This window comes from Vicugna pacos, unplaced genomic scaffold, assembly GCF_048564905.1.
Source record: "Vicugna pacos unplaced genomic scaffold, VicPac4 scaffold_228, whole genome shotgun sequence".
In the NCBI taxonomy this organism is placed as follows: Eukaryota; Metazoa; Chordata; class Mammalia; order Artiodactyla; family Camelidae; genus Vicugna; species Vicugna pacos.
The window spans coordinates 62,724-88,148 of record NW_027328907.1 but is presented as its reverse complement, the minus strand read 5'-3'; the positions used below and the strand labels follow the sequence as shown (position 1 = coordinate 88,148).

Here is a 25,425-nt window from a genome sequence, read left to right as displayed (position 1 = left end):
TATAACATTGAATTCTGATTTTTTTCTCACCAAATGACAACCATCTCTCCCATCATTTCCCCCAAGTTTTATCTAAACACATCCCATTGTATTTGACATCTCATGTCTTGTTTTTTATCTATTAACTCTATTACATTCGTTCTCTTGCTCATTCATTCATTCTTCAAACACTGAGTAGTCACTTGTAAGGTACCAAACTTTGTGCTTATGTGTTTTCTTTCCCATACTAAATTCACTTATGAGTAAAGGCCACTTTTTAAATTCTCCCCAAATTTCTGAGTATAGACTTTATCAAATGAGAAGTATACACTAAGTATTTGAGAATGAATATCAGAATTTCATTTTTCAACTTTTTGGAAACCATATTTTACATCAAGGTGCATCTCGAATTGTGCACATTGACTACCTTCCCCCTTTTAATAAAAAAAGTAGTAAGTCTTTAAGAAATTGTCTCAAATTTTCCTTTTAAAATTGGAAGTTTGGCCACACTGTGCCACAGGAGCAAAGTTAATCATTTGTGGCAACATGTGGTAGAAACAAGAAGTCAGTTAGAGTCTGTACCGAGCTTAACAGGTGTGTACCCAGGCCAGGTGCAGGGGCAGAGAGGGCAATACAGGTAAAGAAGCAGACTCCGAAGACACAGCCCCATGCTGAAGGACATGAGAGTGTTCAAAGGTGATGCAGGTAACACGTGATGTTGGGAAGTCTTGTGAGGTAGGAGAACAATGATGAGGGATGTGGGGGTGTCAGGCGAGCAGATGAGCCTCATCAGGGTTTGTCCATTGGTGGAAGGACAGTGTTCCTATCCTTAAAAATAAAGCAGCGGCCTCAGTGTGGCCAAGGGAGCCACACTGATATCCTGGATTATACAGTAGCTTCTTTCAATCTTGACTGTGAGTAGGGAAGGAGGATATGGTATTTGAAGCTGACTCACCTCCAAACTACCAAGATCCTGTTTACTTTCTTCTGATAAAACCATCATTAAGAAAAAGAGGCTCAAGGAAATAATCTCTGTGTTATGAGAGACTTGTACGTGTTCTGAAATGAGGCTCTTTTTATTTAGTTGCTCAGCTCTGAGAACACTCTTCCTTTGATGAAGAAGCAACATGGAAAGGTCAAGTCATTCATTATTCTCACTCTTATCTACTCGGTATCTCAATTTATGCCATACTTTCTTGTGTGCAACATAGCAACCACAACAGAGGGCAATAAACACTTCTTTGGAACTTGTAATTTATGTGAAATGCTGGCATTGTGATTATCAACAAATAAATTCCGGGGAATTCAGTAATCAACCATGCTGTCATCTAAATAAAAATATCCTGTTAGTTCAGTGTCCTTCCTTGACAAAGTTACTGTAAACCTGGAGAACACCTCAATTAAAATCTTGTCTGGAAAAGGGCCAATTCATTTCAACAGAATAAGAGCTGAGACTCATAAAATCTGTCAAGTGACTTCACAGAGATTCAAACACGTGCACTTGAAGATGCTGAAGCTCCCCCAGTATCTAGCGAAGCTCCTTTCTCTTGGTTGGATTGCTGTTATTCTTACATTCTCTTCTCTTGTGCTGAAAGCACACATTATCTAGTTGGGAAAAATACACTTAGGATATATAAATAGTCTCGATTACTTAAAGAAGGAAGTTGTCACACAGTATTTCTGTTTCCAAGTTTGTCATTTTTCTTTCTTATTTTCAAATGTTTATGATATGGAACGGGCTCATTGAGGAGAATTTGGAAAATGTAGGAGGAAGATACGAAAAACTAATCAGTCACATATAATTATACTGCCTAGTGATAACTACTGTTAATATTTTAATTCTTTTTCTGCTAATCTTTCTTCATATATATTTCTATATACACACAGATAGCTTTCTTTTAAAAACACCTTCTTCTTTTATAGAACAGACCCCACTCCTTAGAGACAGACTGGAATAAAATGTATGCTATATCAGTTTTTACTTTCTCCAGGAAAAAAAATTAATTTCTGTTTATTAAAAAGGCATCAAATGACGACAGAAAGAGGGGTCAAGGGAAATGTCTAGAAGAAAATTAAGGAAATTAATATTTCCTAATCTCTATTTCCAAAAAATTTTATATTATGATCTATACAAAAAACACGCTAAAATGTAAATAAAAGAATAATTTTTATCATAGAAGTAGCTAGCTTATTTTTATATGGATTCAGAATACACTAAATGAACTAAGAAAGCACGGCTTTTAAGAATTTGTCAAATTAATAAACATATATTGATAGTTTCTAAATAAGTGGCCCTGGAGTCTCAATGGGTCCACATCTTTGTAGATCAAAAATGTATTTGGTATGATATTACGTGCCTTGCTCATGATCTCTAGAAAAATAACAGGACATTTCTGGATGTTGCACAACAGATTCACAGATGACTGTGTAATTCTGGATTTTAATAGTTGTTTTTAGATTGTATTCTGCCATATTTACCCTGATAAATATGAAGAGTAAGCTGGACATCGATTTGAATTTCAATTTAAAACCATGCAACAAAGAGGAAGAAAACAAACAAAAGCAACTGACAAACTGGGACAAATAATTGTAACTTCTATCACAAACAAGGGTAGTTGGCTTCTTTAGAATTTAAAATTCAAAGACTAACCCTCCCCTAATCACATCTCAGCTGTGAGTTTACTTTCCTGTTTAATGAAGGTATGGAACTCACAGCTCCACTACTGGCATTTATTGTGTTTGTCTTTTTCCTGTTGTCCTACTGTTTTCAAAGATTCAGGGGAATTATTCATATTAACAGGGTTACTAGAGCACCTGTTAAGAAATGCTGTAAAGCTGGTACCCCGTATCGCCCTAGAGTACCGTGGTGAGTTGAGGGCTGTGAAGATTCAGGGGGACAGACATGATTTTGTTGGATGATACATAAAGAAGTTATACCCAATCAGAAAAGGATACAAACTATCGAGTATACTACTGCTAGAAGAGCTCTTAAACACACTTAGTTTTAGGATTTATACTTGACTACTAGGATTTCCATTGTAAACTACAGTGTTGTGTTGTACATTTTATGCATTCATCCTTACCTACGTGTAAAAATGTATATTTAGACTGAATTCCTGGGAGTAAACTTGCAATCTTCTGGGTGTATGTGGACTTTTATTTTGCGAAACAATCAGTCTTTTTCTAAATCAAGCAAAAAAATGAAAGCCATAATTTTGTATTGATAAGGCTGGTGCATTGATTCAAATTTATTTCTGCAGGTAACAAGCCTCCCGCTTCAGCCAATCCTGCAGGTCCAAACTATTCAGGTACAGTATCCTTTTATCCTAATATTGTTCAGAACTTTATACGTGATGGCTACCTAATCATGCCTTATTTTAATTTGCATTTCTTCGGTTATCAGTGAGATTCAACTTTTTCTTCTCTGTATTTCTTTATATCTTATATTCTTTCTTCCTTTTTCTACTGGCTTTCTAAAATAGTTTTTTGGTGATCTGAAACTATAAAACGAAGCCCTAGTACCATGAACTGAACTTTTTTCCGACTTTTTTTTTTTGCCTTATTTTCACTAGTCAGTTTTATCTTTAAGATTTTTATACTATGCTATAAGATGTAGGTTGCTTTGTATAAAATGCAGCTACATGAGGGGTACACAAATAGAATTTTGTAAGTATTCGATCATTGCAAAAGCACGCAGAGTCAGATTAGATCCCCTGATCTTTCTCTAGCCTATTACCTCAGTTAATCACTGTTAACATTTAAGTGTCTCTATATATTTCTGTAGATCAAAATTCTTATATGTGCACATGTAGTTTGATGGATTTTTCCTCTCTTTTTCTAACACTGAAATGGTATCATTCTGTTCATGTATTTCTACAACTTACACTCTTTGAATTTAGTGTCTTCTTTGGAATTGTATTTTGATTTATTCTTATCTTTACTCAAGATGACTTCAATATACGTCGTCGTATTCGAACTCTTCTCCAATCAGCGGTCCTTCTATGTGCTAAAGTTTCACATTAACAGATAGTTGCGTGTATCAATCTGTTCCCTCCTGGCTGTGAGTGTTGTGTCCTTCTTATTAAAGCTTCTGGACTTCCCCATGCTGAAATCATAGAAACATTGCAACCATGCATCCTGATTGCGTTGCTTGCATTTAAATCTTTGGTACATTTGAAATCGTTCAGGTATGTGGGACGACCTTGTGTTCCTCTTCACTCCACCCACCCCCAGCCAATGTCAAAATAGTATCATTTGTTGAGTAAATTGTCCTCTCTCCAACACCTTTGAGGGGCCAGTTGTTGTCACCCGTTAAATCCATTGGCGTTCTCGTCTTCTGTAAGCTCCCTTGAACACTGTCCCAGTCTGTGCCAACAGGAAATCATTCTTTTCACTCTACTTGTAGAATAGGTCGTAATGTCTGGCAGGACGCTTTTGCCCTGAAATGTACAGACTACGCTAATCTTAATGTCTCCAGGTCAACTTTTATTTTCTTTTTCGGACCATCTCAGCTAATTAAGCAGCACTGGGTCCATGCACGTTCACGTCCAAGACTGTGCTCCATGTCCCAGACTGCAACCAGTTGCCTTCATTTTGCAAACTGAGACATTTCTGTTGTCCCCCCATTAAGACCAGTATTCCTACCACCCGCACCATTCTCCACCGCATAGAGTTATTATTTTTCTCTCTCCTGAGCATTCTTATTTGGCAACAGAAAGGAAACCTCATAGCCACTGAAAGGCAGGAAAAGTCTTTATCTATTGAAATGAACTGGGTGATTGCTGGCCGGGACTACTGATCAGCTGCTCTGCTTAAGTCTTGAGAGACTATTTGAATGTGATGGAAGGAATTATCTTCCTGATTTTAGGGATTGCACGTCTGGCTTCTCTTTACAGCAGCAGAAGCACGAGACAAGAGCAAGAATGGGTAGAGCACGAGCCTGGGCAGAGGGTACTCAGGGTGCTGGGGGGGCTCTGCTCACTCAAGTTAACAACACTGCTGTGAGTTTACTTTCCTGTTTAATGAAGGTGTGGAAGTCAAAGCTCCATGACTGGCCTCTGTTGTGTTTGTCTTTTTCCTTTTGAACTTATATTTCCAAAGATAGAGGGGAATTATTCATATTAACATGGTAATTAGAGCTCCTGTTTGGAAATGCTTTAAAGCTGGTACCCCGTTTCGCCCTAGAGTACCGGGGTGAGGTGAGGGCTGTGAAGATTCGGGGGACAGAGGTGATTTTGTTGGATGATACGTGAAGAAGTTGTACTCATTGGCCCATCCCTGTTTAGTCACAAGGTCCTAGTGAAAATACACACTGTGACTATGTTTGCTGGTATGCTACATTGAAACAGTGGACCGTAAACACTTCTTAAGGACTGAGAAAACATTGGTTCTTTTTCATCTTGGAAGACGAGGGGAATTAATTGTTTGTAAGACAAAGCTTACGTGGAGAAGAAACTACCGGGATTAAAAGAAACATGAAAATCAACTCTCCTTATGGGATTGTTAATCATTTTTTTATCATCAGTTTCAGATACACTATACCAAAAGCACCAGGAGCAACATAAATGATGTTAAGTGAGGTTTAAATGTGCTAATGTGAAAGAATGTCCAAGACATACTATGCCGACCAGAAAAAGATACAAACTATGCAATATACTACTACTTGAAGAGCTTTTAAACCACACTAAGTTTTAGGATTTATACTTGACTCCTACATTTCCATTATAAACTACAGATTTGTGTTGTACAACTTATGCATACCTCCTCACCTACGTGTAAAAATGTATATTTAGACTGAATTCCTGGGAGTAAACTTGCAATCTTCTGGGTGTATGTGGATTTTTATTTTGAGAAACAATCAGTCTTTTCCTAAATCAAGCAAAAAAATGAAATGCATACTTTTGTATTGATAAGGCTGGTGCATTGTTTCAAATTTCTTTCTGCAGGTACCAAGCCTCCCGCTTCAGCCAATCCTGCAGGTCCAACCTATCCAGGTACAGTAACCTTTTATCCCTCTAACATTGTTCAGAACTTTATACGTGATGGCTACCTAATCATGCCTTATTTTAATTTGCATTTCTTCGGTTCTCAGTAGATTCAACTTTTCCTTCTCTGTATTTCTTTTTTTCTTATATTGTTTCTTCCCTTTTCTACTGGCTTTTTAAAATAGGTTTTCGGTGATGTGACACTATAAAATGAAGCCCTATTACCATAAAGTGAACTTTTCTCCGGCGTTTCTATTTTTGCCTTATTTTCACTAGTCAGGTTTATCTGTAAGATTTTTCTACCATGCTATAAGATGTAGGTTGCTTTGTATAAAATGTAGCTTCATGAAGGGTACACAAATAGAATTTTGTAAGTATTCGATCATTGCAAAAGCACGCAGAGTCAAATTAGATCCCCTGATCTTTCTCTAGCCTATTATCTGAGTTAATCACTGCTAATAGTTTACAGTGTCTCTATATGTTTCTGTAGATCAAAATTCTTACATGTGTAGTTGCACATTTAGTTTGTAGATTTTTCCTCTGTTTTTATTACACAGAAATTGTATCATTATGATCATATGTTTCTAAAAACTTATTCTTTTTGAATTTAATGTCTTGTTTGGAATATAATTTGATTTATTCTTATCCTTACTCATGATGACTTCAATATACATCGTCATATTCAAACTCTTGTCCAATCAGCGGTCCTTCTAAGTGCTAAAGTTTACATCAAGAGATAGTTGTATATATCAGTCTTTTTCCTCCTGGCTATGAGTGTTGTGTCTTTCTTCTAAAATTCTCAAGACTTCCCCATGCTGAAATCATACAAACATTGCAACCATGCATCCTGATTGCATTGTTTGCATTTAAAACTTTGGTACATTTGAAATCGTTCAGGTATGTGGGATGACCATGTGTTCCTCTTCACTCCACAAACCCCCAGCCAATGGCAAAGTGGTATCATTAGTTGAGTAAATTGTCCTCCCTCCAACAGTTTTCAGGGGCCAGTTGTTGTCACCCGTTAAATCCACAGGCATTCTCGTCTTCTGAAAGCTCCCTTGAGCTCTGTCCCAGTCTGTGCCAACAGCAAATCATTCATTTCACTGTACTTCTACAGTAAGTCTTAATGTCTGGCAGAACACTTTTGTCATATATACAGGCTACGCTAATCATAATGTCTCCAGGTTAACTTTTATTTCTTTTCAGACCATTTCAGCTAATTTAGTAGCACTGAGTCCTTTCACTTTCAGGTCCAAGACTGTGCTCCATGTCCCAGACTGCAACCAGTTGGCGTCATTTTACAAACTGGGACATATCTGTTGCCCCCTTTAAGACCAGTATTCCTTCCTCCCGCACCATTCTCCACCGCATAGAGTTATTATTTTTCTCTCTCCTGGGCATTCTTATTTGGCAACAGAAAGGAAACCTCATAGCCACTGAAAGGCAGGAAAAGTCTTTATCTATTGAAATGAACTGGGTGATTGCTGGCCGGGACTACTGATCAGCTGCTCTGCTTAAGTCTTGAGAGACTATTTGAATGTGATGGAAGGAATTATCTTCCTGATTTTAGGGATTGCACGTCTGGCTTCTCTTTACAGCAGCAGAAGCACGAGACAAGAGCAAGAATGGGTAGAGCACGAGCCTGGGCAGAGGGTACTCAGGGTGCTGGGGGGGCTCTGCTCACTCAAGTTAACAACACTGCTGTGAGTTTACTTTCCTGTTTAATGAAGGTGTGGAAGTCAAAGCTCCATGACTGGCCTCTGTTGTGTTTGTCTTTTTCCTTTTGAACTTATATTTCCAAAGATAGAGGGGAATTATTCATATTAACATGGTAATTAGAGCTCCTGTTTGGAAATGCTTTAAAGCTGGTACCCCGTTTCGCCCTAGAGTACCGGGGTGAGGTGAGGGCTGTGAAGATTCGGGGGACAGAGGTGATTTTGTTGGATGATACGTGAAGAAGTTGTACTCATTGGCCCATCCCTGTTTAGTCACAAGGTCCTAGTGAAAATACACACTGTGACTATGTTTGCTGGTATGCTACATTGAAACAGTGGACCGTAAACACTTCTTAAGGACTGAGAAAACATTGATACTCTTTCAGCTTGGGAGACGAGGGGAATTAATTGTTTGTAAGACAAAGCTTATGTGGAGAAGAAACTACTGGGATTAAAAGAAACTTGAAAATCAACTCTCCTTATGCGATTGTTAATCATTGTTTAATCATCAGTTTCTGTAAGAGCATACCAAAAGCTCCAGTACTAACATGAATGTTGTTAAGTCAGGTTAAATGTGCTAATACGAAATAATGTCCAAGACATAGTATGCCAACCAGTAAAATATACAAACTATGGTATATAATACTACTTGAAGCTTTTAACGCCCACTAAGTTTTATGATTTATATTTGACTACTAGTATTTCCACTCTAAACTACAGAGTTTTTTGTACATTGTATGCATACATCCTTACCTACATGTGCAAATATATATTTAGACTGAATTCCTTGTAGTAGACTTACAAAGATGAGTGTATGCGTGTTTTTCACTTGAGTAATAATCATTTCTTTCTTAAGCAAATGATGAAATACATAATTTTGTTTTGATTAGGCTTGTGCTTTGACTCAAATTTTATTGCAGGTAGCAAGACCGCCTCTTCAGCCAATCCTGCAGGTCCGAACTATCCAGGTTCAGTAACTCTTTATCCTTCTTATATTATTAAGAACTTTATAGGTGATGTTCCAAATCATGTTTTATTTTATTTTACATTCCTTTAATATCAGTGAGATTCAACTTTTTCTTCTCTATGTTTATGTATTGTATTTTTTCTTCCTTTTTCTATTGGCTTTCTAAATTACTTTTTCAGTGATTTGACTCTATAAAATGAAGCCCCAATTACCATGAAGTGAACTTTTTTCTGTTGTTTGTATTTTTGCCTTATTTTCACTAGTCAGTTATTTTCTTCAAGTTTTTTATACTATGCTAATAGATGAAGTTTGCTTTGTGTAACATTTAGCTACATGACGGGTACACAAATATAATTTTGTAAGTTTTCAAACATTTTAAAAGTATTCAGAGTCAAATTAGATCCCCTGATCTTTCTCTAGCCTATTATCTGAGTTAATCACTGTTAATTGTTTAGAGTGTCTATATATATTTTTGTAGATCAAAATCCTTATCGTGTAGTTATACATTTAGTTTGGTAGATTTTTCCTCTGTTTTTCTTATACAGAAATTGTGTCATTCTGTTCATATGTTTCTGAAACTTATGCTTTTTCTAATTAACGTCTTGTTTGGAATTGTATTTTGATTTCTTCTTACCCTTATTGTGATGACCTTACTATATGTCGCCTATTTTATCTAACTGTTCTCCAATCAGCGGTCATTATATGTGCTAAAGTTTTACATTAACAGATAGTTGCGTGTATCAATCTGTTCCCTCCTGGCTGTGAGTGTTGTGTCCTTCTTATTAAAGCTTCTGGACTTCCCCATGCTGAAATCATAGAAACTTTGCAACCATGCATCCTGGGATTGCGTTGTTCGCATTTAAATCTTTGGTACATTTGAAATCATTCAGGTATGTGGAATGAGCTTGTGTTCCTCTTCATTCCACCCACCCCCAGCCAATGGCAAAGTAGTACCATTTGTTGAGTAAATTGTCTTCTCTCCAACTGTTTTAAGGGGCCAATTTTTGTCACCCATTAAATCCATAGGCGTTCTAGTCTTCTGTAGGCTCCCTTGAACTCTGTCCCAGTCTGTGCCAACAGCAAATCATTCTTTTCACTCTACTTCTAGAATGTGTTTTAATGTCAGGCAGAATGCTTCCTGTCCACAATTGTACAGGCTACACTCATGTTAATGTTCCCAGATCAACTTTTATTTTCTTTTTCTTACCATTTCAGCTAATTAAGCAGCTTTCAATAAATTCACTTCCAGGTCCAAAACTGTGCTTGATTTCCCAGACTGTAACCAGTTAGCTTCATTTTTCATACTGTGACATTTCTGTCATATTCCAAATAAGGCCAATATTTCCCCTATCTGCACTGTTCCCCACCTCATAGAGTTATTATTTTTCTCTCTCCTGGGCATTCTTATTTGGCAACAGAAAGGAAATCTCACAGCCACTGAAAGGCAGGAAAAGTCTTTATTTACCGAAATGATGTAGGTCCTTTCTGGCTAGGACTACTGATCAGCTCCTCTGCTTAAGTCTTTGGAAACTATTTTGACATGGTAGAAGGAATTATCTTCCTGATTTCAGGGCTTCCACCTCTTGGTTCTCTTTCAAGCAGCAGAAGCAAGAGAGAAAAGGAAGAATTGGTAGAGCCTTAGCCTGGGCAGAGAACACTCAGGGTCCTATGTTGCTACCTAAGAAATGCAGTGACGCTAGTGGGTTAAATAAAAACTTTAAATTTACCAAGGAACTCCCAGCTAACTAAACACATTGTTATAAAACTACTGAAAACAAAGCAAAAGAGAGAAAGAAATGAAGAATGGAAGGAAGGAAAGAGGGATGAAAGAAGGAAGAAAAAGAACAAAGGAAGGAAGAAAGAAAGAAATAAAAGGGAGCCAGCAAGAGTGGTAAAAGATATATTAAAGTCACAGCCACCTAACCACCACCTTACCCAACTTCACTTCTCTTAGGGAACTATAAAAAATAAGTGCTGCTAATGTGTTATAAGAAAAATTAAGCACTTAAACTAGAATTCTTTTCAGGGAGACATCTTTCAAAGCTGAAAGTGAAATAAACAAAACTTGTTTTAGATATACAAAATCTAAGGGAATTTGTTATTAGTGACTTGAACACGAGAATTGATAAACAAAGTTCACATAGTTGAAGAGAAATGATACCTGATGGAAATCTTGATCCAAGGAAAAGGAGGAAGAATACTCTTCAGGTTTAAAAGGCTTTATGTTATCTGGCCATCATCCACTTCTCAGATTTCACCTCATAAGATGTTCTCTGGAACTCACTGCCCAGCCCAGTGTTTTTTAGTTTTGGTTCTTTTTTTCCCAATTCTGCAAAAGTAATCCTGAAGTCAGTCTAGAGGGCATGACCTGTATTTTACTTCTGAACAAGTAGAGTAGAGTGCGGAATACCAGAGTACACCAGCGTGAGGCCTAAGCATTTTGCATGGCTGGACTTTTCAACTTTTAAGTTTGAGTATTTAAAGTATTACCTTCTCCAAAAAGTCTTCGCTACCTTTCTAAAAGAGTGGGGAACTCTAACTAGTGTCACCATGATCTTTAAAAAAAAAACAGTCCTAGAGCTGAAAAGTATCAAAAGTTGCTTTTGAACTCACCTTGAATTTGTATCTGGTAGTGAGATCTTCCTCAAAACTTGTCACTAATGGAAAAAAAAAAATGAAGAAAGCCAATGAACTATAATACATTCTGTTCTAGGTGGAAAAACGTTCTTAGGTTTCTCTAAATCTTTTTGCCTAGAATTCAAATGCACAAATAAAGTCTTTTTGTTTCTTCACTTAACATCTTGCCTTTCATTTCTTGCCTCTTTCCCTCCACTTGAAATTACTACTTCGCGCTAGTTTTTCTGTGTGAATGTAGCTTTCTATTAATTCTGGAATTTCTTCACTTTTCAGAAGTCACATGTAAACCTCCAGTGCTCGAGCATGGAAAAGTGATATCAGAAAGTAGAGAATTATTTTCCTACAGAGACGCGGTGATACTTGAATGCCTCCAGGGCTTTTCCCTTAATGGCAGCCACGCAGTCTTCTGTGGTGGCAACAGTACTTGGGAGCCTGAGATGCCAAAGTGCATTAAAGGTACAAATGTCTTTTCCTTCTGTCTTTTAACTTTCCCTTTTAGTTTTTATTTTTTTCTCAATGAAAAGAATAAAAGAAAAGAAGCACTCTGAGTATTTAATTCAGACTTATATTCATTTCCATGACAGATATTTGACAAAATTTACATAAAATTCTGCTGTTGTGGTTTTGCATGCTTTTAGAGAGTCAGCACATTATGTGCTAGCACATTACACAGGTATACTAATTTCTCTCCTTTGGTATTTTTATGTCTGGAAAGAGGTAAGAATCATTTTTCCGAGTAAATTGAAGCATGGGAATTTTGCCTTGAAATAAGTCAAGAATGAGAGGCACAATTCATATCACTTAAATGAGGGGAAAGCAGTACTCCCAAGTGGTTGATCCTACATTATTTTGTTTTTCAGTGCTGGTTCGTCTCTATAGACTTCCAGTATTAAGCCATTCACATTTAGTAATGTCTTGCTGATAATTTACAAAAGCATCCTTTAAGTTCCTGGGATTTACAGTCACCATTTTTAGTAACAAAAAGAGGAAGAACACACTACAAGTATGTTAGCATGATAATTAGAACACCTTTTTATAATTTCTGTAAAGCTAGTAGCCTGTAGCCTCCTAGAGTAGCTTGGTGAATGCTGGGAATTTTAGGGGGAAAGAGGTGATTTTTGTTCGATGATATGTCAAGACTGCATATAAATTTGTACTTATTGGCCCATCCCTGTTTAGTCACATGGTCCTAGTAAGAATATGCACTGTGGCAGACTATGTTTGTTGATATGCTGTTTTTAAAGGTTTGACCATAAGCATTTTTTAAGGACTTATAAAATAATGATACAGTTGAGCATTTGAAGAAGAGGGGAATTGTTTGTGAGAAAAAGCTCATGGAGAGAAGAAACTGTAGGGATCTTTTTTTTAAAAAATGAATATCAGTTCTCCTATTGGATTGTTAATCAGATTTTATCATCAGTTAGAGAAAGACTATACTAAAAGCATCAGTAGAAACATAAAATGGTGTTAAGTCAGTTTTAAAACTGCTAAGAAAAAATGTCCAAAATACTAAGTGAAATAAAAAGATACAAATTGTGGAATAAAATAGTGCTTGCATCTTTTACTCTTTCAAAAAAACAGCTTTTGGTTTGATTGACTTTTTTCTGTTGTTTTTTTAATCTCTATTTTATTTATTTCCTCCCTGATCTTCATTATTTCCTTCCTTCTGCTGACTTTTGGGTTTTTTGCTCTTCTTTTTCTAATTCTTTTAGCTGCTAGGTTAGATTGTTTATTTGACAATCTAACCCACCTTCCTTTCTTTGAGGAAGGTCTTTTTTAAAAGAATACTAAGTTTTATGATTTATAGTTACTTAACTACTAGGATATCCATTATAAAGTAAAAAGTTGTATCGAACATTTTATGCATACTTCCTTACCTACTCATGCAAATATATGTTTAGACTAAATACTCAAGAGCAGAATTGCAAAGTTCTGAGTGTATCTGTATTACTTATTTTGAGAAATAATTAAACTTTCTCTAAAATATAAAAATTAAATGCATAATTTTATATTGATAAGGCTGGTGCATTGAGTCAAATTTATTTTTTCAGGTTATGATTCTACTGATACAATCAAGGAGCCAGTTTCAAACCATCCAGGTTCAGTAACTCTGTACTTATATTGTTAAGAACTTTATCAGGTGATGGGTACAAAATCATGTCTTATTTAATTTACATTTCTTTAATTATCAATGAGGTTGAACTTTTTCTTGTCTACGTTTATTTATTCATATTCTTTTTTCCTTTTTCTAGTAGGTTTCCAAAATATTTTTCTTGTTGATTTGAATTTATTATAAATTAAACCTTTTTCATGTGAAGTGATCTATTTTCCTAAGTTTTTTTTTTTTGCCTTATTTTCACTATCAGTTTTCTTTTAAGATTTTTATACTATACTATTAGATGTAGGTTGCTTTTTATAAATTTTTGTTATATGATTGGTACACAAATATATTTTTGTAAATTTTCAAACATTGCAAAAGTATACAGAGTGAAATTAGATCCCCTGATCTCTCTCTAGCCTATTACCTGAGTTAATCACTGTTAATAGTTTAGAGTATCTCTATATATTTCTGTAGATCAAAATCCTTTTATGTGTAGTTATATATTTAGTTTGGTGGGGTTTTTTCCTCTTTTTTTCTTATACAGAAATGGTATCACTCTCTTCATATTTTTCTGAAACTTTCACTTTTTATATTTAACGTCTGGTTTGGAATTGTATTTTGATTTATTCGTATCCTTATTCTTGATGACTTTAATATATATCATCACATTTTATCTAACTATCCTCCAATCTGGTCATTTATATGTGCTAAAGTTTTATATTCATAGGGAGTTGGTTGTATCAATCTTTTCCCAAATGGCTGTGAATGTTGTGTCTTTCTTATAAAAGCTTCTGGACTTCCCCATGCTGAAATCATAGAAACATTGCAACCATGCATCCTGATTGCATTGTTTGCATTTAAATCTTTGGTACATTTGAAATCATTAAGGTATGTGGAATGAGCTTGTGTCCCTCTTCACTCCACCTACCCCCATCCAATGGCAAAGTAGTATCATTTGTTGAATAAGTTGTCTTCCCTCCAAACTGTTTTGAAAGGCTAGCTTTTATCACACGTTAAATCCATAGGCATTCTAGCCTTCTATAGGCTCTCTTGAATTCTGTGCCTGTCTGTGCCAAAACCGAATCATTTTTTTGTTGTTCTAGTAACATAATATGTTTTAATGTCTGGCAGAACACTTCTTGTTCAGAAGTGTACAGGCTACACTCATGATAATTTTTCTAGATCAATTTTTATTTAATTTTTCTTATCATTTCAGCCAACTCAGTAGCATTAAGTACATTCACATTGTTGTATAACCATCATTACTATTTATCTTTAAAACTTGTTCATTATCTCAAACTAAAACTTTATACCCATTAAGCAGTAATTCTCCATTCCCAAACCTCTTCCCAGCTTCAGTAACGTCTGTTCTCCTTTCTGTCTCTATGAATTTGACTTACCTAGGTACCTTGTATAAGTGGACTTTTATATGTGTCTTTTGTGTCTAGCTTATTTCACTTAGCATAATGTCTGCAAAGTTCATCCACAAGGTATCATGTATCAGAACTTTATTTCTTTTTATGGCTAAAAATATTCCAGTGTTTGTATATGCAACATTTTGTTTATTCATTCATCTGTTGATAGATACTCTGTTGCTTTTACCTTTTGGCTAATATTCTAAATTCTGCTTCTCAGAATATTGGCATCTAAGTATCTGTTTGAATCTTTATTTTCAACTTTTGGGGGTATATACCTAGGAATGGAATTGTTGAGTTATAGATTAGCACTTGTCTAATTTGGGGAAGGAACAGCCATACTGTCTTCCATTTTAAAAAAAAATGTTTTTAAGTGCCATCATTTTCATTCCCAACAGTGATGCACAAAGTTTCCAATTTCTTGACCTCTTTGCCAATACGTGTTAATTTATGAGTTTTGATAATAGTTATAATCTGTTAGTTAATAAATGTGAAATAGTATCTCATTGTGGCTTTTATTTACATTTCCCTAATAATTAGTGATGTTGAACATCTTTCAAGTGCTTCTTGACTATTTGCATATCTTCTTTGGAGAAATGTTTATTCAAGCCCCTTGCCTATTTGTAAAATATTTTTTGTCATTGTTGTTATTGAGTTTTAGGAGTTTTTTGCATATTTTGGATATTAATACCTTATAAGTGTAAAACTTCACTCTTTTTGATGTGAATATCCAGTTTTCCGAAATTGTTGGTTGAAAAGACCACCCTTTACCCAAGGAATGTTCTTTGCATCCTTGTAAGCAATCATTTTGTTCATATAAGTGAGGGTTTATATATGGGCTCTATATTCTATACCATTGCTCTATATGTCTGTCTTTATGCCAGTAACATTTTGTTTAATTATTGTAGCTTTTTGGTAAATTTTAAAATCAGGAAGTGTGAGTTCTCTCAACTTTTCTTTTTCAAGATTGTCTTGACTGTTAGTCCCTTAAGATTCCATGTGAATTATAGATTACATGTTTCTGTGTCTGCAAAATGCATTTTCAAGATGGTGATGGGGAGTGTAATTAATCCGTAAATAACTTCAAATTGTATATATATGTATTTGATTGAAGTATAGTCAGTTTCAAATGTTGTGTCATTTCTGATGTATAGCATAATGCTTCACTCATAAATGAACATACATGTATTCATTTTCATATTCTTTTTCACCATAAATTACTATAAAATGTTGAATATAGTTCCCTGTGCTATACAGTATGAACTTGTTGTTTATCTATTTTATGTATATTAGTATCTGCAAATCTCAAACTCCCAAATTATCCCTTCCCACCCATTGTCTCCCTGGTAACCATAAGTTTGTTTTCTATGTCTGTGAGACTGTTCCTGTTTTGAAAATAAGTTCATCTGTCCTTTTTCATTTATTTTAAGACTCCACATGTAAGTGATATCATATAGTATTTCTCTTTCTCTCTCTGGCTTACTTCACTTAGAATGATAATCTCTAGGTCCATCTATGTTGCTACAAATAGCAGTATTTTACTATTTTTGGGGGCTGAGTAGAATTTCATTGTATAAATATACTTCTTTATCCAGTCATCTCTCAATGGACATTTAGGTTGTTTCCATGTCTTAACTATTGTAAATAGTGCTGCTGTGAACATTGGGGTGCATGTATCCCAGGAGTGGGATTGCTGGATCATATGGTAAGTCTATTTTTAGTCTTTTCAGGATTCTCCATACTGTCTTCCATAACAGCTGCACCAAACTACATTCCCACCAACAGAGTAGGAGTGCTCCATTTTCTCCATACCCTCTTTGGTATTTATCATTTATGGACTTTTGAATGATGGTCATTCTGACTGGTGTGAGGTGATACCTCCTTGTAGTCTTGATTTGCATTTCTCTGATAATTAGTGATATAGAGCATTTTTTCATGTGCTTATTGGCCATTTGTATATCTTCATTGAAGAATTGCTTGTTTAGGTCTTCTGCCCACTTTTGGATTGGCTGTTTGTTTTTTCTCATTAAGTTGTATGAGCTGTTTATATATTCTGGAGATTAAGCCCTTGTCAGTCTCATCTTTTGCAAATATTTTCTCCAATTCCATAAGTTGTCTCTTTGTTTTGCTTATGATTTCTTTTGCTGTGTAAAATCTTATAAGTTGAATTAGGTCCCATTTGTTTATTTATGCTTTTATTTCTATTGTTTGGGTAGACTTCCCTATGAGAACATTGCTACAACTTATGTCAGATAATGTTTTGCATATGTTTTCTTCCAGAAGATTTATACTGTCTTGTCTTATGTTTAATTCTTTCAGTAATTTTGAGTTTATTTTTGTGTATGGTGTGAGGGAATAGTCTAAATTTATGGATTTACTTGCAGCTGTCCAGTTATACAACACCATTTGCTGAAGAGACTCTCTTTACTCCATTGTATGTTCTTGCCTCCTTTGTCAAAGATGAATTGACCAAAAGTTTGTGGATTTATTTCTGAATTCTCTATTCTATTCCATTGATCCATCTGTCTGTTTTTGTACCAATACCACACTGTTTTGATTACTGTAGCTCTGTAGTATTGTCTGAAGGCCGAGAGGGTTATTCCTCCACTTCAGTCTTTTTCCTCAGTATTGCTTTGGCAATTCTGGGTCTTTTGTTATTCCATATATATTTTAGGATTGTTTGTTCTAGTTCTGTGAAAAATGTCCTGGGTAGTTTGATAGGGATCACCTTAAATCTGTAGATTGCTATGGTAGTATAGCCATTTTAGCAATATTAATTCTTCCAATCCAAGAACATGGGATATCTTTCCATTTCTTTAAGTCATCTTTAATTTCCTTAGTCAATGTTTTGTAGTTCTCCACATATGAGTATTTAACAGCCCTGGTCAGATTTATTCCTAAGTATTTTATTTTTTGGATGCAATTTTAAAAGCAATTGTTTCTTTACTTTCCTTTTCTGATATCTACTTATTAGTGTAAAGAATTGCAACTTATTTCTGTATGTTAATCTTGTTTCCTGCTACCTTGCCAAATTCTCTTATCAGCTCTAGTAGTTTTTGTGTGGAGCCTTTAGGATTTTCTATATAAAGTATCATGTCATCCTCATATAGTGACAATTTTACCTTGTCTCTTCCAGTTTGGGTCCTTTTATTTCTTTTTTTATGTCCAATTGCAAAGGTTAGGACTTCCAGTACTGTACTGAATATTGGGCATCCTTGTCTTACTCCAGATTTTAGCAGGAAAGCTTTCAGCTTTTCACCATTGAGTATTATGCTGGCTGTAGGAGTGTCATAAATAGCTTTCATTATGTTAAGATATGCTGCTTCTATACCCATCTGTTTCCTTCTTTAGGCTTGGAAAGTTTTCAGTCATGATTTCTTTAAATACATTTTCAAATCCCCTTTCTCTTTCTTCTTCTTCTGGGATCCCTATTATGTGCAGGTTGGAATGCTGTATATTATCCTATAAGTCCGTTATATTGCTTTCATTGGTTTTTAATTGCTTTTATGTCTGTTCTGTTTGAGTGACTTCCGTTATCCTGTTTTCTAAGTCACTTATTCATTACTCTGTGTTACCTGATCTGCTTTTGACTGCCTTTAGCTTGGCTCTTACCTCAGCCATTGAGTTTTCTGCTTTTAATTGACTCCTCTTTATAGTTTCTATTTCCTGTTATAGTATTCTCTGTCTCTATCTGTAGTTTCTCTAATTTCCTTAAGTGCTTTTATCACCCCATGATCAAGCATATTGTTGAGATCTGTCTCATTGTTCTTTCAGGGGACTTCCCTTTTTTATTTTTTTTAATTGGGAGTAATTCTTCTGCTTCTTCCTTTTACTTATGTTTCTCTGGATTTATGGATTTAGCAGTATCAGTTATCTACTCTGCTCTTGAAGAGCTGTTTTTTATTTGTTTGTTTTTATTTAAAGTGGGGAAATCCCAGTGTGAGGGTGCCTTTCTTATTTTGCCACTCCCTCCCCACAGGACTGGTCCTACAGCAATTTTCTTTTTTTTTTCTTTTACTGGATTTTGCCTAAATCATCCTGTATTTCAAAGTAAGAGACACTCTGCCAGATTTCAGGAGGTGTTCTGTGTTATACAGAGGGTTTGTAGATGTAATTCTTGGTGTATATGTGGGAGAAGGAGAGCTGTGAGTCTCTTGATTCTGCCATCTTGGCACCTCCCTCCAATCTGTAAATTACTTTGTGTTATATTAACAACTTAACAATATTAAGTCTTCCAGTCCATGAACACAAGATGTCTTTTAATTCATTTATGTCTTCTTCCCTTTCTTTCAGCAATGTTTTATAATTTTTAGAGGACAAGACTTTCCCTTTTTGGTTAAATTTATTTCTGAGAATTTTATTCTTTTTGATGCTATTTCAAATGAAATTTTTTGCTTAATTTTCATTTTGGATTGTTTATTATTAGTGTGCAGAAAGATGACAGATTTTTGTGTGTTGATTTTGTGTCCTTCAATTTTGCTGAAGGTATATATTTGTTATAACAGTTGTGTGTGTGTGGTCTTTATGAATCTTTCTATATAAAAGATCATGTTATCTATAAATAGACATTATTTTAATACTCCTTTCTCATTTGGATATTTTTATTTCTTTTTTACTAAATCTTTCTGACCAAAACTTCCAATATTATGTTGAATTGAAGTGTAGAGGCAAAATTAGGCATCCTGTCTTATTTTTGATCTTATGGGAAAAAAATTTTTAACATTTCAACATTAAGTATAACATTAGCTATAAGTTTTTTACCAATGTCCTGTTTTTTGAAGAGACTTTCTATTCCAGAGTAACCACTAAATCATTTTAAACCTTCCTCTATCATTTAATTTTAAGTAGAATCACATTGAATTCAAGGCTAATTTTAAATATACACTAATGATAAGTTTGCTTATTGTACCACAGAATTTGACACAAGGAATATCAGAGGACAAGAATAAGAGTTTGATAGCATTAAATATAAATTTATATCTTATGTTGCAGATTTTAAAGAGAAATTTTAATATCATTTATAAGGAAAACTAAATTAAAATTATGAACTATAATTATGGATTATAGAAAGGCAAAAAATAAACACCAATGAATGTATAGACCTTTAAGATTTATTTAGTCTTTTTCTTTACCTATTTCCATTTTTTTTCTAGAATATTCCACTCCAAAAGAATTATCATTACTTGGGGACTTTGGCAAACTAGGTATTATTTTAATTATTAATAACCCTACATCATTAGACCTTAGAGTTCTACATGGAAATATCATGTTCCAATCATTTGTAGGTAGGAAAGAAGCAATGTGTCATAAATAATTAGTAATAGCTGACATTTACTGTTATTTTAGTAATGCAGATACCATGACAAATGCAAGTAGTAATTTCTATAGATGCATATATGTAATTTTCTCTAATCTAGTGAATTCTGTCATAGTAACCTGTACTAACTACCATGACATGATAGCTATATCACAAAACAGTGAAAAGTGAGGCTCCTGTTAAGAGCATCACAAGGTGGATCCTAACCCTGAAATCTCTTTAAAGGGGTTCTGTGATCAAAATGACTTGGATGCACTAGCAGTCATGCCAAAAGCACATTAATAAACTTGTTTGCTGTCGTTTTTAGATTCTGATCAAAATTAAAATACAGTAGCTATCTAGGACCCATACATGCTCAATATCTTCAAAATTGTTCATTTTTTTCCTCAGATTCAAGAAGCATTTCTCTGCTTATTCTAATTGCAAGTACGTATCCAAACTTCAATACCTCTTAAATCGCAATGTAGTGTGAATAAGTCCATTATTTTTTTCAGTGATTTTTCAGTTACTGTAGTTTTTTTTAATAGCTTGAAATTAAGTAAAAACAGTCTAGAAAAACCTGATCTTTTATGATATACCACTTCGTGCTGGTACATTGTACAATGTACCACTGTACCTTCTTTTATATTCTGTAACTTCACTTAGTAACAAGCCCTCAATAATAAATGTTTTTTTCAATATGAGTGGTCATATGAGTCTGCTTCTTGAATGCGCTTTGTACTATCTTCAAATTAAACAAGGACTCTGACCTACTGTGAACTGTTTAAGTGACTCCAAGGAGTTGATTTAGATCCTTAAGAGTCTAAATGGAATATAAATGTATATGGGCTTAAATAAAATTACATTTTCTAACTGCAAAAAATGTAACCAACATTTATTTCTTCTGTTAGGTTTGGAATCTTGATAATTAGCTTCAGAGTTACATATCATTTCTTTCTTCTTTTCTTTTAGTTGTTGCCATTTTATTAGTTTACATCTGCCTGTACAGATATCTTTTCACTAAGAAACAGAAGAAGAAAGAAGAGGAGGAGAAAGAGGAGAAAGAGAAGAAAGAGAAGGAAGAGAAGGAGAAGAAAGAGAAGGAAGAGAAGGAGAAGAAAGAGGAGGAGAAGAAAGAGAAGGAAGAGAAAGAGAAGAAAGAGAAGGAAGAGAAGGAGAAGAAAGAGAAAGAAAAGAAAGAGAAAGAGAACAAAGGGTAAATTACAGCTCATTTCCTCTTAGTCTAACCTTTCCACTCTTGACATGCATTTGTGCAGTTGTTTGTAGTCCATGTTGCATGCCATTTTTTTAAAAATGTGCCTGCATGAGAGTGCTGTCTGAATTGCATTTCATTACTGAAAATATTTTTAGCTACTTTTCATGTCATTGAACAGGATAAATTTATGCAGAGTTTCTTCAACTATTACAACTGCAAGAAACATTTCAGTGGCATTAGATGTTTAAGTTCTGCGGTAAACCATGGACTATTATGAGGCCTTCCCTACCCTAGTTGTATCCTACTTCCTAGATTGGGCTAGTAGCCAAGATTAAAGTTTAAATGGTTCACGGCAGAAACTCTGACATTTGCATTCACTTGCATTTTATGATGAAAATCTCCATTTGTCTGCACAGCTTAGGTAGTAGTAAGAAGCTATGTAGCCACAATTTGATTTCATTTCATTTAGAGCTGTTATCTATATAAGTTAAGCTGTGAAATTAAAAGCAGCATTATTTGATTTCCCTTTTATGTTCTCTTAATTTACTAAGCGGCAGTAAAATAGATGGGATTAAAGTTACTGAAAGGGTAATATTTACAAGGCACCTCTTTAATTTTGTCCTTCTCTTTATCTGTAAAAATGAAAAAAGTCAGGGGGGCTTAGAATAGAAAAAAAAGAATAAAAATTCATATCTACTAAGGTAAATTGGGATTTTAAACATTAAACTTAAATTTTAATGAAAAAAATTACAATTTAATAAAAGACTTAAAATAAATCAAGGCCAATAAACATAATGAACATAGACACAAAAGTCCCCCAAAAATGTCATTAATTAAGGAAATTGAGAAAGATACAAATAAATAGAAAGATATTTCATGTTGATGGATTGGAAGAATTCACATTGTTAAAATGCCCATACTACACAGAGTAATCTATGGATTCTACGCAATCCCCATCAAAATTCCATTGGCATTTTTTACAGAAACAAAACAAGCAATCTTAAAAATATCTGTATAGAACCACAAAAGACCCTAAATAGCCAAAGCACCCTTAAACTGTAAACATCATGCTCGCTGGTGTCAAACTATATTATAATGCTCAAGTAATCAAAACCATATGATATTGGCATAAAAACAACACATAGATCAATGGAACAGAATACGGAGCCCAGAAATAAACCTACATGTATAAAGTCAGTTAATTTATGACAAAGGAGGCAAGAATATATGGTGAAGAAAGAAAAGTCTCTTCAATAAATGGTGTAAGGAAAACTAGACGGCTACATGCAAAAGAATGAAAATGGACCACCATCTTACACTATATACAAAATTAACTCAAAATCTGTTGAAGACTTGAGCATAAGACCTGAAATCATAAAACTCCTAGAAGAAAACATAAGCAGAAACTCATTGATATCCATCTTGGCAATTATTATTATTATTATTATTATTATTATTATTATTATTATTATTTGGATTTGGCACCAAAAGCAAAGGCAAGAAAATCGAAAAGAAACAAGTAGCACTATGTCAAACTGAAAAAGCTTCCACACAGCAAAGGAAACCATCAACAAAATAAAAGGGCAATCTACTGAATGGAAGAAAATAATAGCAAACTATGTATTTGATAAAAGATGAATATCCAAAATATGTGACCACTCATACATCTCAATAGCAGAATATCAAACAATTTAATTAACAATGGGCAAAGGATTTAAATGGACACTTTCTAAAGAAGACATAGAGGTCTTCATCCATCAGGTACATGAAAAGATATCCAACAGGTACATGAAATGATGCTCAGCATTACTAATCATCAGGGAAGTGTGATTCAAAACCTCAATATAATATCACCCTGCAGTATTGAGGTTCCTCAAAATATCCAAACTAGAACAACCATACAATCCAGCAATTCCACTTCTGGGTATTTATCCAAAGGAAATGAAAACACTAACTTGAAAAGATATCTGCACTCCCATGTTCATTGTGGCATTATTTATAATAGCCTAAGTATGGAGACAATGTAAGTGTTCATAGTGTGGAGAGAAGGGGACCCTCCCACACAGCTGGTGGGAATGTCGTTTGGTGCAGCCATTATGGAAAACAGTATGGAAATTCCTCAAAAAACTAAAAATAGACTTACCATATGATCCTGCAATCTCACTTCTGGGTATATATATCCAGAGGCAGCTCTAATTTGAAAAGATACATTCACCCTAGTGTGCACAGCAGTGCTATTTACAATAGCCAAGACATGGAAACAACCTAAATGTCCATTGACAGATGACTGGATAAAGAAGATGTGATATATTTATACAATGGAATACTATTCAGCCATAAAATAAGAACTTTTAAGGTAGAAACTCAGCAACTATCAAACATGAAATGCAGTATTAATAATTATACTCACTCTGCTGTGCATTACATCCTCATGACTTATTTAATGAAAGTTTCTAACTTTTGACTCCTTTCACTCCCTATAAGCAATTTCTTGTTAAAAGCAAAGTTATGTCTTGATCACAGGAGTAAAGGGGAAGACAATTTTATACCAACTACAATGAGAGTCTGGGCCTATCCAGCCCAGTGTGTCTGCATGGTTCTCTTAGGATTCCTTTGAGTCTAAAGCCAACTAGGACAGTAGTTTTCAGATAGACATGAACTTCAAAGTGTCTGTAAACATTTGAAGATAACTTAATGAATGCTGAAGGTAATAACATAACTGGAATTAGTCATTCACACTCACATTTTAATCATCTTCGAATAGCTTTTTTGTTATATCTAATGAATGTTTCTTTAAAATTATATTAATGCTTATTTATTTTTCTCATATATTAAATTTCTATTTATAATTCTATTTTTTAAAAGAGTCCAGTACCACTAGAAAAAAATGAACTGATTTCAAAAAGTAGACAAATATAGTGGTTTTGGAGGATTCAGGAGGAGTCGCCCACCACAGTAGTCCTTAGGAAAATGGCTCTGTTACAAGCATAGTGCTGTGACAGTGGTGGTTCAGTGATGCCTCACCCACAGGAGAAATAGTAGAATCTCCAAAATTAACACAGTTAGCTCTGATGTGGGGTCGGCATCCCGAAGTGTTTGCTGGGGCGGGAACGCTCTGAGTAACCGACTGGTCCACATTTGGTTGTGGTCTGTCTACCCTGTTTCCTGAGGAGGAACTGGGACTGCATTTTCCAGCTCCAGACTCCTTAGCCCTGAGTGGCTGCTGTGACTTCAAACATGGCTTATCCTACGTAAGATGAGCTTGAGTGCAAAGTACACACCAGATTCAAAGACTTAGTGCAAAGAAATGTATAGTATAAGGGTACTAGGTTAAATTAAATATATTAAAACTAATCCTGCTTCTTTTCATATTTTAATGTGATGACTTCCAGAAAATTCAAAATTACCTGTGTGATGCACCTTATATTTCTTTGCATAGCACTGATTTGAATAATAGGTTTTAGAAAGATGTCTGCTTTTACAATAAAAGTGTGATGTGGATTTTACTTATTTAGGAGTCTCTCTTATTGCAACACATCATTTCCTTGACAGTGAGGGGTAAATGAGGCATTATTAAACTTGAACACTCCTGGAATTATTGTCTTTTTAAAGGTTTTATCTCAGAGCCAGATTTAAAACTCCATTATTAGGGAAAATGCATGTTTCTATTTAATCTTTCTCACTGACCCCAAACTAAAATATTTACTAAGTATATGCAACTGCTCTGTTTTTCATTTTGGGGGGCATCAAAAATATAACACAGGGTTAGAAAAAGGGTTTCTGGAGTGAGACTAGTTGAACATTTGAAATTACTTGAAAAGAATCATTTCCTAGTTATGTGACTCTTACTACTATAAATATGCTTTTAATTGTCCATTTTCTAAATAAGCTTCTGGAATTTAATTTCTGTACTTATGTTTACTGCTGATGCTATCTTTTTTGCCTTGTCTTGTAGGAAAAGAGAAGTTACTGCTAGACCCACAGCTCACCAGATAAAACCGACCAGCCCATCAGTACGGAAGCACTAATTGTTTTCTACAAACCCACATATTAATTTATCTTTTGAGTCTGTTAATATATTAATATCTACAGTAAATTCATACAACTATGGAAAA

The 25,425-nt window shown here is 34.7% G+C and overlaps 1 protein-coding gene across 1 annotated transcript; it reads left to right on the top strand.

Moving 5' to 3' along the window:
- The first annotated feature begins 659 nt into the window (after positions 1–659).
- LOC107033056 (uncharacterized) lies at positions 660–25,425 on the top strand. Its single transcript, XM_072958206.1, has 11 exons — positions 660–684; positions 2,780–2,845; positions 3,240–3,287; positions 5,925–5,972; positions 8,599–8,646; positions 11,556–11,738; positions 13,334–13,381; positions 19,952–20,002; positions 20,506–20,541; positions 21,067–21,310; positions 25,266–25,425. The coding sequence occupies exons 1-11, from the start codon at positions 660–662 to the stop codon at positions 25,336–25,338; spliced, it is 870 nt and encodes a 289-aa protein (XP_072814307.1). The 3' UTR covers positions 25,339–25,425.